The following is a 16,621-nucleotide window of genomic DNA, read 5'->3' as shown; positions in this document are numbered from 1 at the left end:
AGAGGCCAGAAAAAATTGAAGCCAGTAATGATACGTGACTACAATTCCTTTAAGTTGGGAATTGACAGAATTGACCAGATGACTTCATATTGTGGCACACCACGAAAAACTTTGAGATGGTACATGAAAGTTTTCTTTCACTTAGTAGATATTTGCATGTGGAATCGCAACTGGTTGTTAAATAAAAATAGAAACACGTCAAAGAAAACAAGAATGTCGTATCTTCAGTCTAGAGAGGAAGTGATCAAGCATTTATTGGGACAGACAGAACGGCCAAGAGAAAAGAAGTTGCTGCGGAACACAACTTGAAAAAAGAAAATAAGCGGAAAAGATGTCGACGGTGTAGTGCAAGCAAAAAAGGGCTGTCATCTGATGATACACATGCCAGGAATGTAAGGGGAGTCATGATACTATAAATAACAAGATAATATATTGCACATCCGGAAGTCGTGACGTAACTGGAGACCGGCAAGTTCGTAATCATTCGTAATGTTCGATTACTTTGAATTGTTCGCGGTTGTATTTTATATTTTATCTTTGTCAGTTATTTTGACTGGAATCTCGACACTAAATTCTTTTCGGATACATTGAAGTTTAATGTTATTTTGCTAATTGAATAATTTCATCACATAATGCATACAAATCCCATTTAACTTTAACAATAATTCAAATTCAACTTCCGGTCTCCAGTTACGTAATCAATGCGCAAACTCGGACGTATTTGAGCTACGGGAAAATACTATCTCTTTATTTATAGTATCATGAGGGGAGTGATGGACAGCCCATTGGGTTTGTGTTACATCCTGTTTTGCTGAGTGGCACAGAAAATACTTATGTTTCATTTTTTATTGGAAGTAATTTTTATTTTTGTTAATGTTAAAGAAATAAATGATTTTTTATAAGTAGTAGCAAAAAATTTTTATGTCACATATTTCTGACACTTGGGTTATGTTCAAATTTTTATTACTATAAACCAGTGTCACACATGTGTGACATTATCCAAAACAATTTTTTTTATAATCCTTGTTCAATCATAATACTCCTCCCCAGAAATGGTGGATTTGGCATGTTTCTTTCATGTTTAACCACAATCAGTTTGACTGGACAGACCTAAAAATAGGTTGGTCGCGAATGTGTTAATTTAAAAAAACACTAAACAAATAAAAAATAAGAAACTACTAATCAATATTAAAATATGAACACAACGCGATTAGAGGCTAAATACTGACGCCACTGAATTGATGACGTTTCGCGTGTACCTAACTTTTTATTTACGTTCGCGTGTACCTAGACACAGCGTATAGAAACAAGAAAATGCATAGTGTCAAATAATTTGCGTTGACATAAACGTCAAAGTCTTGAAATGCCCTATGTGTTGTCTACGTCAATATTAAAATGTCAACGAAAATGACATATAAGTGACAGTGACATTTACGTTCAAAATTAAATAACAAATCGGGACAAATCCAAACATCTAAATTTTCCATATAGGAATGGAAAAACGAAGTGATGGAAAGATCTAATAGAAATGGATTTCATCGAAATGATAAAGACGCCGAAATTAGACGGAGTAATCTTACATAGCCCCTTTCAAGATCCCGTGGATGGGAGGATATGCATAACAGGACATCATTTGATAGTTTCTTCTATGAAAGAGGACGTACAAGAACTATGGGTAAGTTTATAACTAAACAAATAAAAATGTAACTACATTTAATGTTCGTTGCAGTTGTTACATCAATGTATCGATGCTGTAGAGAAGAAAGTATCTAGCAACAACAATGCTCAAAGCGGGGGTTCAATACTTCTCAAATGTAAAGATTTTAGGATTCTACAGTTGGATATAGCTCACCCAGAACATTTCCAAAACGTATACTTGTCTATTCACCGTTTGTCTAACTTAGAGAAACCGGAATTACTGTATCCTTTCTTCTACAGGCCTATGTATACCATTTTAGAAGATGGCTATACACTCTTTGATTTAGAAGTAGAATTCACTAAGCTCATTGCCAGTGATGAATGGAGGGTCTCAAATGTGAATAAGAATTTTAGTGTTTGCAGTACTTATGGAAGCACATTGGTAGTTCCTAAGGCAATAGATGATGAAACCATTGTGGCTTCTGCCCATTTTAGAGATGGGGGGCGTTTCCCATGTCTGAGTTACAGGTATGTCATTTCAAGTATTGTTGTAATTATCACAATCACAATTAAATGATAACAATTTTTAATCTTAACAAGATTTGTGTGGCTAAAAATAAAATTGTAATAATAATAATTGTAATAATAATGGTTCAAAATTTGTTATCTATAACATGATAACCACATGAAATAAAATGGCAAATATCTATTACAGTATTAGGAACTTAATTCAGGTAATCTGTATTCCTATATAGTATTAAAGCAGGAACTTTTTTCTTAACTAATAATAACAAAAGAAACTACAAAATTCTTAGGAATTATAATTATAAAAAATATAAATAAGTATGAGTATTCTTGTGAATTATTTATTTATTTAGGTACAGTCGAAATCTGGAGACGAAAGACAGATCTGGAGACGAAATCACACAACTAAAGAATGAAATTAAAGAACTGAAAGATCAACAAAGCGGCTACAAAGATGAAATAAAAAGCTGCGAGAAACAAACAAAAAAGCTATAAAACAAATAAGTAGGTCAATTAGAAAAAGAAATTAGTATAGCAAATGAAAAAATAGAGAAATTGGAAAGAGAAAGAAAGAGAAAAAATATAATAATACAGGGAATAAAAATTGATACAAATGATCAGAAAGTTTTATGAGGGGCTATGGAGAATTTTATGGAAAAAGAGCTACAAGTTTCAGTAGATGTAATTGGAGCAAGGAAAATAGGAGAAAATCCTGTCATAGTGGAACTTAACAGAGTGAAAAACAAAATAGAAGTAATGAAAAATAAAAGTAAATTAAAAACCAAAAAGGACAAAAGAATCTATATTAATGATGATTTGTCAAAAGAAGAAAGAATTATCCAGAAAGAAATTAGAAGCAAGGCTATGGTAGAGAGGCATAATGGAAAAAATGTAAAAATAGGATACCAGAAGCTAATCATTAATGGTGAAATATGGACATGGAATAACAGCCAACAACAACTCATAAAAGAGAAAAATATAGAACCAAAAAACTAGCAATACAACTAAAGCAGACTGCAATAACGGAGACAACATGGCAAAGTACAGGTACACGAAATAGACAAAATGTACAGATTATTAATGAAAAGAAGCCCATAAACGAACATATATTAGTAGGAACATGGAATGTAAGAGGAACATACAAATAAGGAAAACTGAAACACCTAGTAGATGAATTCAAAAAATATAAATTCGAAATAGTAGCACTACAAGAAACGAAACAACTAGGCCAAAACTCAATGGAAATAAATGACTATTTCTTTTTAAATAGCGGAGGCGAAAATAGAATGTTACGCACAGGATTTGTAGTAAACAAAAAGCTGAAAGATCTAATCATTGACTTTAAACCAATTTCAGAGAGAATATGCATACTAAGAATAAGAGGAAAATACCAAAAAATAGCATTTATAAACACATGCACTGACTGAAGAGAAAAACATAAGAAGAAGAAGAAGAAGAATTTATTCAAAATTAGGTAACCCTAATATACAGTTAAAATTGAGATATTTTATGATATGTATATACAATTTAAATTTAAAGTCATAATAATAAAAATAAAACAAAAAAACACAAAATATTCCATTACAATACAAGCATTAAAAATACTACCTTACTCAAAATATTACACTAAACTACACGCAGTTAAAAAACACATTTAGAAGCCACATGAGACATTAAATACGATTTGCAACATAATTCTTTAAATTTTTCCTATACATGTTCATTGAGGTCTTCAACTTGAGTTCCGTTGGCAACTTATTGAAATTATCAAAACCCTTATAGAGAAATGAGTTCATAGCACCTGTAGCATTGGTTCTGCTGATGTAAATATTATTAGAATTTCTCGTAAAATAAGGGTGAATATCTGAATTGTAACTAACAAGATCGAGAAAATATTTAGGTGCCAATCCATGTACAATTCTAAAAATCAATATCATGGTTAAATAAAAAAGACGTTGTGATACCGAAAACCACTGCAAAGTATTCAACATCAATGTGACAGGTGTTAATCTACTTGTACGTAAAATTATCCTCATTCCACGATTCTGTAATTTTTGTAATTTGGCTAGTTGGTTAAGATTTAAAAGATATAAGATGGATGCACAAAAATCAAAATGTGGTTGGATTATCGATTTATATACAGTGATCCTTGACTGAAGTGACAAATTCTTAGAAATTCTCGTAAAGAAATACAATTTCTTTGTTAGTTTTTTACACGTATACTCGAGATGCTTGTCGAATGATAGAGTATTATCTAGAAAAAGAAATTAGTATAGCAAATGAAAAAATAGAGAAATTGGAAAGAGAAAGAAAGAGAAAAAATATAATAATACAGGGAATAAAAATTGATACAAATGATCAGAAAGTTTTATGAGGGGCTATGGAGAATTTTATGGAAAAAGAGCTACAAGTTTCAGTAGATGTAATTGGAGCAAGGAAAATAGGAGAAAATCCTGTCATAGTGGAACTTAACAGAGTGAAAAACAAAATAGAAGTAATGAAAAATAAAAGTAAATTAAAAACCAAAAAGGACAAAAGAATCTATATTAATGATGATTTGTCAAAAGAAGAAAGAATTATCCAGAAAGAAATTAGAAGCAAGGCTATGGTAGAGAGGCATAATGGAAAAAATGTAAAAATAGGATACCAGAAGCTAATCATTAATGGTGAAATATGGACATGGAATAACAGCCAACAACAACTCATAAAAGAGAAAAATATAGAACCAAAAAACTAGCAATACAACTAAAGCAGACTGCAATAACGGAGACAACATGGCAAAGTACAGGTACACGAAATAGACAAAATGTACAGATTATTAATGAAAAGAAGCCCATAAACGAACATATATTAGTAGGAACATGGAATGTAAGAGGAACATACAAATAAGGAAAACTGAAACACCTAGTAGATGAATTCAAAAAATATAAATTCGAAATAGTAGCACTACAAGAAACGAAACAACTAGGCCAAAACTCAATGGAAATAAATGACTATTTCTTTTTAAATAGCGGAGGCGAAAATAGAATGTTACGCACAGGATTTGTAGTAAACAAAAAGCTGAAAGATCTAATCATTGACTTTAAACCAATTTCAGAGAGAATATGCATACTAAGAATAAGAGGAAAATACCAAAAAATAGCATTTATAAACACATGCACTGACTGAAGAGAAAAACATAAGAAGAAGAAGAAGAAGAATTTATTCAAAATTAGGTAACCCTAATATACAGTTAAAATTGAGATATTTTATGATATGTATATACAATTTAAATTTAAAGTCATAATAATAAAAATAAAACAAAAAAACACAAAATATTCCATTACAATACAAGCATTAAAAATACTACCTTACTCAAAATATTACACTAAACTACACGCAGTTAAAAAACACATTTAGAAGCCACATGAGACATTAAATACGATTTGCAACATAATTCTTTAAATTTTTCCTATACATGTTCATTGAGGTCTTCAACTTGAGTTCCGTTGGCAACTTATTGAAATTATCAAAACCCTTATAGAGAAGTGAGTTCATAGCACCTGTAGCATTGGTTCTGCTGATGTAAATATTATTAGAATTTCTCGTAAAATAAGGGTGAATATCTGAATTGTAACTAACAAGATCGAGAAAATATTTAGGTGCCAATCCATGTACAATTCTAAAAATCAATATCATGGTTAAATAAAAAAGACGTTGTGATACCGAAAACCACTGCAAAGTATTCAACATCAATGTGACAGGTGTTAATCTACTTGTACGTAAAATTATCCTCATTCCACGATTCTGTAATTTTTGTAATTTGGCTAGTTGGTTAAGATTTAAAAGATATAAGATGGATGCACAAAAATCAAAATGTGGTTGGATTATCGATTTATATACAGTGATCCTTGACTGAAGTGACAAATTCTTAGAAATTCTCGTAAAGAAATACAATTTCTTTGCTAGTTTTTTACACGTATACTCGAGATGCTTGTCGAATGATAGAGTATTATCTAATTGAAAACCAAGATATTTAATTTGTGTCACTAGTTCAATTGGTTGTTCCCCATCAATGTTTAACATTATATTGTTAGTATTAAGACTCCTGTACTTAAATTTAGATGTAACTATCATGGCTTTTGTCTTACTTACGTTTAATTTAAGTTTATTAAGTTTTAAGTATTTAGACACTGAACATAAAACGTGATTCATTTTGTCAACTGCCCCTTCAATAGAACTATCGCTACAAGCCAAAAGGGTATCATCAGCGAAAAGGTTAATAAATTCACAGTTCACAAACAAATTTATATCATTTAAATATAATATAAAAAGCAATGGTCCAAGTACACTACCCTGAAGAAACATGATCGTTATAAGCACATACTTTTGTACCCTCTTTAACAACAGAGTGGAGAGCTACACATAGGAATGGCACTAGGCTCCGGGCTTCAGTCGGTTAGAGGTGTCTTAGCCGGGGTTAAAGGGCTCAAATATAAGAGATAGAGATAAAGGAAGACTTCTACAGTCAAATAGATACAGTATTCCCAAATACGATATAAAAATAGTACTAGGTGATGCTAATGCCAAAATAGGAAAAGAAGAAATATACACACCCACCATAGGAAAATATAGTCTGCATGAAACAACGAATGAAAATGGTCACCTCTTAATAGATTTTGCAAAAGAAAGAAACATGATCGTTATAAGCACATACTTTTGTACCCTCTTTAACAACAGAGTGGAGAGCTACACATAGGAATGGCACTAGGCTCCGGGCTTCAGTCGGTTAGAGGTGTCTTAGTCGGGGTTAAAGGGCTCAAATATAAGAGATAGAGGTACGAAAGAGAAAGAGAAGAGGAGAAGAGAAGAAAAGGTAAGAGAAGACAATTTTGGGCGCCACCTATCGCTGGATAGGAATTATGAGGAATAGGGAAAGTTAAACGGTACTAAAACGACAAGAAAAGATAACAAATATGAGGCGAAGGAGATAGGATATGAATAATACGCGGTTGCAAAATAGACTTAAGAGAATAGCCGGTATTTATGTCGCGCGGTAATCACTGGATATCAAAAACACATATACACACGTACATATAAAAAAATAAAAATCAACATAATACCTGAAAGAGAAACAGAAATATACATGCAACAAAATAAATAATCAGATAGATATGAGGAAATAAAAATAAGTAAGGTACATTCCATGTCAAATCACTCAGGCAAAAAATTTTGGATCTCCGATTTGTCTGAAAATTGGTATATAGCTTCTGAAAAAATCTTCTTCTTTTTTCTCAAAATGTTATTTTATGCGATTTTACAGTGATTTGGTGTTTATTTAAACAAATTTGCATTTTCTGTCGTAAAGTTTCAACTAAAAACATAATATTTTAATAGAAAAGAACTCAAAAATGTCATTATACGGCATTATAACAAGTTATTTTGAATCAAAACAAGTTTTTGATCAAGTTTTATAGTGTAAAAAACGTTAATTTACATTTTCCTCCATTCCCAAACTACATCACCATCGATTTGGCTGAAAATTTGCCCACAGATAGTCAAAAAATAGGACTTTAAGTGGTTAGAAGGATTTGAATTATATTACAATACCATAAAAGTTACATGCAGTAATATCAGACTCAAAAGTATATATTAGTCCAGTCGGGATAGCATTTGACCTTGAATGCCGAGCTGCCCAAAATTTTATTTTTCTGATCTTTAGGGGAGTCAATAGTAGCCTAAATTTAAAATCATGAATGAATTCCTCCGTTACGTTAGCCGCCATCTTGATTTTAAAGGAGAACCTGTTTTGCTCAATATCCCCGCCATTTTAAACTTTTCGACAAAAATGGTAGGAACTGAAATTGTTCCAAATAAATCGTATTTACAATTATTACAATTTTTTTAACAATTTTTGTCGTGAGGTCGATATTTTCGAGTTAATTGTACTTACAGTAGACGCCTATATTTTTGACTATAATATTGCATGTAACTTTTTTGGTATTGTAATATAATTCAAATCCTTCTCACTACTTAAAGTCCTATGTTTTGTCTATCTTTGAGCAAATTTTCAGCCAAATCGATTATGACGTATTTTGGGAATGGAGAAAAATGTATTTTAACGTTATCTACACTATAAAATTTGATCAAAAGCTTGTTTTGAATCAAAGTAACTTGTTATAATGCCATATAATGACATTTTTGAGTCCCTTCTATTAAAATATTATGTTTTCCATTGATACTTTACGATAGAAAATGCAAATTTGTATAAATAAACACCAAATCACTGTAGAATCGCATAAAATAACATTTGAGAAAAAAGAAGTAGAAGATTTTTTGACCTTAAATATCTTATTTTTACGTCCCGCAGAAGCTCTATACCAATTTTCAGACAAATCGGAGGTCCAAAATTTTTTTTGCTCCAAAATTGAGTGATTTGGAATGGAATGACCCGTAAATATTTGAGTTAAAAATTATATTGTGATGTTCAAAGTATATATTTATAAAACAGGTAAAAAAAAACAATGATTAAAGGTTCTGTCGTAATTTTCCGCAACGTAATAATCTTCAGATTGATATTCTCAAGACAGGTGAGAAACAAAGAAAATATATAGTTATGTTTATGGAGATGTTTAATTTAAATGAAAATAGGTGAAACGATTGATTATTTAGTCTTGAGAATACGAAAAAAAAATTGATAGTGATCACTATACGTATATATAATATCTATAGAAAATAGTCTATCTGTAGCAGATGGATTGGTGTTATATCGTATGTATATATACGGTGTCGGAAAGTTGGTCGAGAACACTTCGTCGAGGGAAAATTGGTCGACAACATTTGGTCGACAAACAGTTGGTCGAATGCACAATTCATCGAATGGACAATTCGTCGACGAACATTTGATCGAATGGAATTTTCGTCGACAAACTGTTATTTATCTTTAGGATAAAGGGATTAATGGTGACAAACGACGGATAACTAGAATATTGTATTATACATTTTATTTTTTTTGGGGTTTTGTTAATTTTTTTTTCTAAATCTTAATTATTTTTATATTTTATGAAAAAATTGGCTGCTGTGGGAGAGTAGACAGCAAATATAAACCGATATTTTAATTAGTGATGTTGTAGCGTTCTTCTTTTTGGTGTCGGCGTACTTGCGAACGGGGCATTTCCGGACAAGTCAAATTTGGAGGCACTTGCGGACAAGACGAAATATGCGAGATGCTGAGGTCAATAAATTGTTAGGGAATCGACGCAAGTCCGTACAATGTTTTCGACTGCAATAAACTTTCTTTCTAAACGAAGCTTTCTTTATAAACATTAGAACATTTAAAATGCAACATTTAAACAACTGGAAGATCATTTTTATACAAAAAAAAATCAAGACGATTCTTGTAAAAATCGATTCTTACCATCTTCATTTTATTATCAAAACTTAATTCACAACTGCACATTATTTATAAAAGTCGCAATACCTCCTATTCTAATCAACGGAAATTGATGTTCTTTTTGAAGTAAATACTTCTTATCGCTTAGTATGGAAAGGACATCGCACACATCTTATGGAAAATATAATGTCACTCAAATTCAATAAAATTTATATGAATAGATTCGTTTCAAATTAACGGTCAATTCTTATCATTGCACCAGCTCTTAATTTTCAATAATAAGAGCAGATATTGATATAAATCAATCTGAAATCAAATGGGTAGGTACATAAGTTAGAGAGAGAAAAAATATGTTAAAATACCCAGATTATCGGTAACTTCATAAATCTTCTCGGGCTATTAAGCATCTTATTATAATAGTTTCACTAATCCGCTTAGGCCCAGCGGGGTTGGCATAATTAAGAGTTGGCACAATGATAAGAGTTGACCGTTAATTTAAAACGAATCTATTCGTATAAATTTTATTGAATTTGAGTGACATTATATTTTCCATAAGATGTGTGCGAATACTAAATTCGTATTTGGCGTTATAAAAAAATCGTTACGCGAGTGGTAAGCGTGCGGTATACCTTAATGTACATATTTATATTACACTGTAATATACACTTATTCGAACTTTTATAGTATGATCCTGAATTTTCTGCTGTTTGACTGGTTTCAGGGTGATTTATTATAAAAACATGTGTGTCGTATCTACTATAATTTTTGAAACATTTTTACAAATCACCCCTATAGTGTTGAAACCACCCCGAAGACAGCCGATCGTATAAAATTTGGAATCTATATTTAGTTTTACCATAAAAGCATGTGTCGCACTTTATTTTTAAGAAAAATTTAATACATCACCCCTCTAGGGTTGGAACGACCTAATCCCAATTAATTATTTAAAATTCGCGATGTATAGTGGAAGTCACCCTGAAACCATTCAAACAGTAGAAGATTCAGGATCAGGTCTACTATGAAAGTTAAAATAAGTGTTATTATGTATATGTACTGTATACCGCAAGCTTACCACTCGTGTCACGACTTTTGAATGACGCCCAATACGAATTTAGTATTTGGCGTCAAATTTCCATACCAAGCGATTAGAAGTATTCACTTCAAAAAGAACATCAATTTTCGTTGGTAAGAACCGGAGGTATTGCGCCTTTTATAAATGTGTAGTTGTGAATTAAGTTTTTGATAATAAAATCAAGAGGGTAAGAATCGGTTTACTTTTAAACTCTTCACTTTTGGCGCATCATGGACGGCTCATTTTTACAAGAATGCTCTTTTAGTCGTTTAAATGTTGCTTTTCAAATTTTCTAATATTTATAAACAAAGCCCCGGTGAATTTTTGAAAAAAAGTGGCTAACTCGGGTTTTAAGAGTTGTAGGGCATTAAATTTTTGTGTCAGTTTGTATAAGAATACCAACATGTCGAATAAAAAAAATTAACTTTCTACATGTTGTTCTTCTGAAGCTATTTTCTTGTGGCATTTTTGCAATTAACTAGTTTTGATGGGAAATAAGCCACAATTTTACTAAAAAAAATGATTTTATTAACGTTTCGACGCTCAAATCGGGTGTCGTTGTCAAAATAAAACCATTTTTTAGTAAAATTGTGGCTTATTTCCCATCAAAATTAGTTAATTCCTACATGTTAATGCGGCTGAGTTATTTTAATTGTTTATAAGCTTAAAATAACCCTACTTTTTCAAAATTATTTTATAATATTTATTATAAACTTTTTAATCAAGACTTGATCTAATTTAATAAATTGAGCCTTTCTCTTTGATTTGATGTCTTTAGAATTTATGTTAACCTAGTAGTTTATGCATAATATCGCTGTAGATAAAAGCTTTTTGGGATAAAAAATTTCAATTTTGCAATAATTATTAGATATGTAAAACTTCTTGAAATTTTAACGGCTGAATACTTCTAATATTTTCCTCTACTTACGCGAAAATAAAGCTTTTAGTGTATTTTTAGAAAAGTTATTAATCATTTTCAAAAAATCTACTTTTGAAGCTATTTTTCCAATAACTAAGCAACAAATTAACAAAAAGAACTTTCCAAACACTCATTTTAAAGAATTTTCTATGCTTCTTCAGTAAAATTGTATCACCTTTCCATACAGCATCCCGGTCTCCACCTTTAATATTTAAAATCAAATAGCGATCTTTAATTGTTTATATATTGTTTATATAAGTTAAAAAGTACGTTTGATTTTTTGCATAATTTTTATATTGGCTATTGTTGTAACCAAATTTACCCTAAGCAGTTCTTAGATACCAGTATCAACGGATGTCACGAAAGAGATCATTTATTTGCTAATTTCTCTGGTCTATCACCCCCTTTCTTATCTGTGTTTACAATCCAAATCATTAAGCCACATAAAGAGGTAGGTCAATAAACTCACTATAGCTATAGAAATGCTCTACTACAAAATTTTAAAAGATAAGACTCTTTAGGTAATTATAACGCAACAAGTACTACCTGCATTTTAAGACCCAGGTAGATTTTTGGGGATGACACTATAGATTATAGATGGCTTTGCCGATGATTACATTCAATTCACGATCATTGAATTGATATGGTAGGTATGAATCACCTCTAGTTATATTTTAATGGCTTTGTAATTTAACTTCATGGGGTACGAAACAAACTTTTAAGAATTTGAAAAAACATAGTTTTTGGGGGGTTTAGAGGTGTTTTACACAATTTTTGAATATCCCTAAAAACTCAGTTATTTCAAATTATATGTACGTAACCTATAAAAAACCTTGAGTTAGTCTATTTGGAAGTATATAAAATGGAGAAAATTACAAAAAATTACCGAAAAAACCAGTTTTCCGGATTTTTGAAGATGGCGCACCTTACGAATAAATCTGAAAAAAGTCAGAAATATAGGTTTTGATAAAATTCACAAAACGCAAAAAAAAATTAGACATGCAGCCATCGCCAAAAAAAGTTACACGTACCTATTAAAAAAACGAAAAAAATTGAGGTTAGGTACACTCGATCTTCTGGTCCATAAAAATAGATGTTTTGTAAAGCCTCAGCTGTGCGTGTGAATTTTTTGTAATTTATAATTTAATTGCAAACCAACTTAAAAAAAAAAAATAAAATCGAAAAATTGACATTTTTGGATGTGGGGAAAGGGGAAGGGGGTGGTGGGCTAAAATTGCGGTGAGTCTTAATTTTTTTAATCACATAGAACGTAAAAAATAAAAAAAAATATTCAGGCTGTATCGACCTCAATAAATATGATTCGACCTGCAAAATCCCTTACAAAACTTTAAAAAACATGGTTTTTGGGGGGGTTTAAAAGTGATTCGCCCAATTTTTAAATATCATGAAATACTCACTTATTTCAAGTTATACGTGATCTATGAACAAAACCTTTGAGTTGATCTATTTTGAAGTCTATAAAATGAAGAAAGTCCCCAAGAACCCCCTAAAAATAACTGTTTTCCGGGTTTTTCAAGTTGACGGAAAAATCTGAAAAAAATCAGATAGACAGTTTTTGATGAAATACACAAAATGCCAAAAATTGGACCTGCAGCCATCTTCAAAAAAAGTTATGTTTTAAAAAATAAAAAAAAATTGAGGTTATGTACACTCGACCGACGAGTTAATAAAAAATGGATATGTTTTGTGAAAGCCTCAGCTATACGTGTGAATTTTTTGAAATTTTTAAATCAATGTCAGCCCAACTAAAAAAAATTAAATCTAAAAATCTAAGTTTTTGGCTGTGGGGGAGGGGTAAGGGGGATTTCGAGCTAAAAATCCGCGTAATCTCATTTTTTAATTGCATAGAACGGAAAAAAATTGAATTCTGGTAGTGAGGGCATTTTGCCTATCTTAACGGGGGGTATCCTTTGCATTTTCTATCGTAAAGTGTCAATGGAAAAAATAATATGTATTTTAATAGAAGGGACTCAAAAATGTCATTATATGGCATTATAACAAGTTATTTTGATTTAAAACAAGTTTTTGATCAAATTTTATAGTGTAGAAAACGTTAAAATACCGTTTTTACATTTTCTTCCATTCCCAAAATACGTCATAATCGATTTGGCTGAAAATTTGCCCACAGATAGCCAAAACATAGTACTTTAAGTAGTTAAAAGGATTTTAATTATATTACAATACTAAAAAAAGTTACATGCAATAATATCAGACTCAAAAGTATATTAGTCCAGTCGGGATAGCATTTGGCCTTGCATGCCGAGCTGCCCAAAATTTTATTTTTCTAATCTTTAGGGGGGTCAAGAGTAGCCTAAATTTAAAATCGCGAATAAATTTCTCCGTTACGTTAGCCGCCATCTTGATTTTTTTTTGAAAGGAGAACCGTTTTTGCTCAATATCTCCACCATTTTTAACTTTGCGACAAAAATGGTAGGAACTGAAATTGTTTCAAATAAATCGTATTTTTATTACAAACAGTTTTTTCGTGAGGTCGATATTTTCCGAGTTAATTGTACTTACAGTAGACGCCTATATTTTTGACTGTGATATTGCATGTAACTTTTTTGGTATTGTAACATAATTCAAATCCTTCTAACCATTCAAAGTACTATGTTTTGGGTATCTGCAGGCAAATTTTCTGCCAAATCGATTATGACGTATTTTGGGAATGGAGTAAAATGTAAAAAACCGTATTTTACCGTTTTCTACACTATAAAATTTGATCAAAAGATTGTTTTGAATCAAATTAACTTGTTATAATGTCATATAATGACATTTTTGAGTACCTTTTATTAAAATATCAATTTTTCCATTGATACTTTACGAGAGAAAATGCAAATTTGTTAAATAAATACCAAATCACTGTAAAATCGCTTAAAATAACATTTTGAGAAAAAAAAAAGAAAAAGATTTTTTGACCTTAAATCTCTTATTTTTACGTCCCGCAGAAGCTATACACCAAGTTTCAGAAAAAACGGAGATCCAAAAGTTTTTTTGATCCAAAATAATGGAATCACCCTAATACAGTAATATAATACAATGTTCCAGTTCACAAAATAAAAACCAACAACCCGTCGGTCGTTTGTCACCATTAATCCCTTTATCCTAAAGATAAATAACAGTTTGTCGACGAAAATTCCATTCGATCAAATGTTCGTCGACGAATAATTGTCCATTCGATGAGTTGTGTATTCGACCAACTGTTTGTCGACCAAATGTTGTCGACCAATTTTCCGTCGACGAAGTGTTCTCGACCAACTTTCCTAGACCCGTATATATATAATTATTCCTGTACAAATGATATTTTTAATTGTCTGTTTGGTCAAAACCACAATAAACAAATTATAAATTCACCAAACTGCACTAAGCTTTAAAGTCAATAACCCACTTTTATTAGGGTTCTTAGGTAAATCCACAATGAATGAATAGTCGTTAAATCATAAATCTGCTGGCGTATTGTATATAAGTACTTACAATATCGGCTAGCCGTGTGAAGTTGGCACCTATAAATACGATTTTTTCAATTTTTTTTTATTTTTTAATTGTCCATCAATTGTCCACTTTTGTCCAGCAAAAATTTTTTTTTGTCCACCTTTTGTTTACGAGATACTAAAAACGTGAAATAAGGCCCAACACCCCCAACTCAAAAAAACGTCGTAAAAACTGATACGTTTGATTGTCCAACTGTTGTCCACACTTGTCCAGGCATTTTTTTTAATTGTCCACCTTTTATTTATTTAAATTAGCAATAAATACCGTTTGTTAGTAAAAATGCTAAAAAATTAAAATTTTTGGAAATTTTTTTTCACGTTTGATTGTCCGTCGAATGTCCACCCTTGTCCAGCAAAATTTTTTTTGTCCACCTTTTGTTTACGAGATACTAAAAAAACGTGAAATAAGGCCCAACACACCGAAGTAAAAAAAAACATCGTAAAAACTGATATGTTTTATTGTCCAACTGTTGTCCACACTTGTCCAGGCATTTTTTTTATTGTCCACCTTTTATTTATTTAAATTAGCAATAATTATCGTTTGTTAGTAAAAATGTCAAAAAGTGAGTAAAAATGCCAAAAAAATGGAAATTTTTGGAAATTTTTTTTCACGTTTGATTGTCTATCGAATGTCCACCCTTGTCCAGCAATAATTTTTTTTGTTCACCTTTTGTTTACGAGATACTAAAAAAACGTGAAATAAGGCCCAACACCCCGAAGTCAAACAAACGTCGTAAAAACTGATACGTTTGATTGTCCAACTGTTGTCCACACTTGTCCAGAAATAAGGCCCAACACCCCGAAGTCAAACAAACGTCGTAAAAACTGATACGTTTGATTGTCCAACTGTTTCCACACTTGTCCAGGCATTTTTTTAATTGTTCACCTTTTGTTTATTTAAATTAGCAATAATTATTGTTTGTTAGTAAAATGCCAAAAAATGAGAATTTTTGGAAATTTTTTTTCACGTTTGATTATCCGTCGAATGTCCACCCTTGTCCAACAAAAAGTTTTTTTGTCCACCTTTTTTGAAAAATATAGTTTAAAATAATTTTTCGGACCGGGAAAAAGTACAGTTTTTCGAATTCGAGATAAAGTCGTCAAAACTGACAGGTTTCGATTCTCCAATAGTTGTCCACACGTGTTCAGGCATTTTTTTACTTTTCCACTTTTTTCTTCATTATAGGAATAGTTGTAGTTTTTTGATAAAAATGTCAAGAAAAAAAAACAAATCTAATATTTACTCGTATGATTGTAAATCTTCGCCTCTGTGTACAAACTTCACACTCGTAAATAAAATAAGTACTAGTTATGTATAATTATAATAATTTTGTTCAAGAGATTTAAAAAAAAAACAAGAAATAAGGCCCCGCACTCCGAATTGAAAAAAAAAGTCGTGAAAACCGATACGTTTAATTCTCCAACAGTTTTCCACACCTGTCCAAGCATTTTTTTTACCTGTCCATCTTTCTTTTACATTTTATATCAATAATTTTAATTTGTTATCATTTTTTGTTATTTTTGAATAATTTGTTATTTTTGAAAAATTTGTCTTTCATGCTTGATTGTCTTAGTCTAGGGCG

General features: G+C 31.0%; 1 protein-coding gene across 1 annotated transcript in view; it reads left to right on the top strand.

The window, feature by feature from the left end:
• The first annotated feature begins 1,404 nt into the window (after nt 1-1,404).
• Nucleotides 1,405-16,621, top strand: part of LOC126882101 (myotubularin-related protein 9) — a 94,120-nt gene continuing 78,903 nt past the window's right edge. The window contains exons 1-2 of the mRNA XM_050646949.1: nt 1,405-1,675; nt 1,730-2,166. Coding sequence (XP_050502906.1) covers nt 1,529-1,675; nt 1,730-2,166 — 584 coding nt within the window. The 5' untranslated portion in view covers nt 1,405-1,528. The remainder of the gene's footprint in view (nt 1,676-1,729; nt 2,167-16,621) is intronic.

Source organism: Diabrotica virgifera, chromosome 3, assembly GCF_917563875.1.
Source record: "Diabrotica virgifera virgifera chromosome 3, PGI_DIABVI_V3a".
NCBI lineage: Eukaryota > Metazoa > Arthropoda > Insecta > Coleoptera > Chrysomelidae > Diabrotica > Diabrotica virgifera.
The sequence above is the reverse complement of the archived record's forward strand: the minus strand, read 5'-3'. Positions and strand labels throughout refer to the sequence as shown.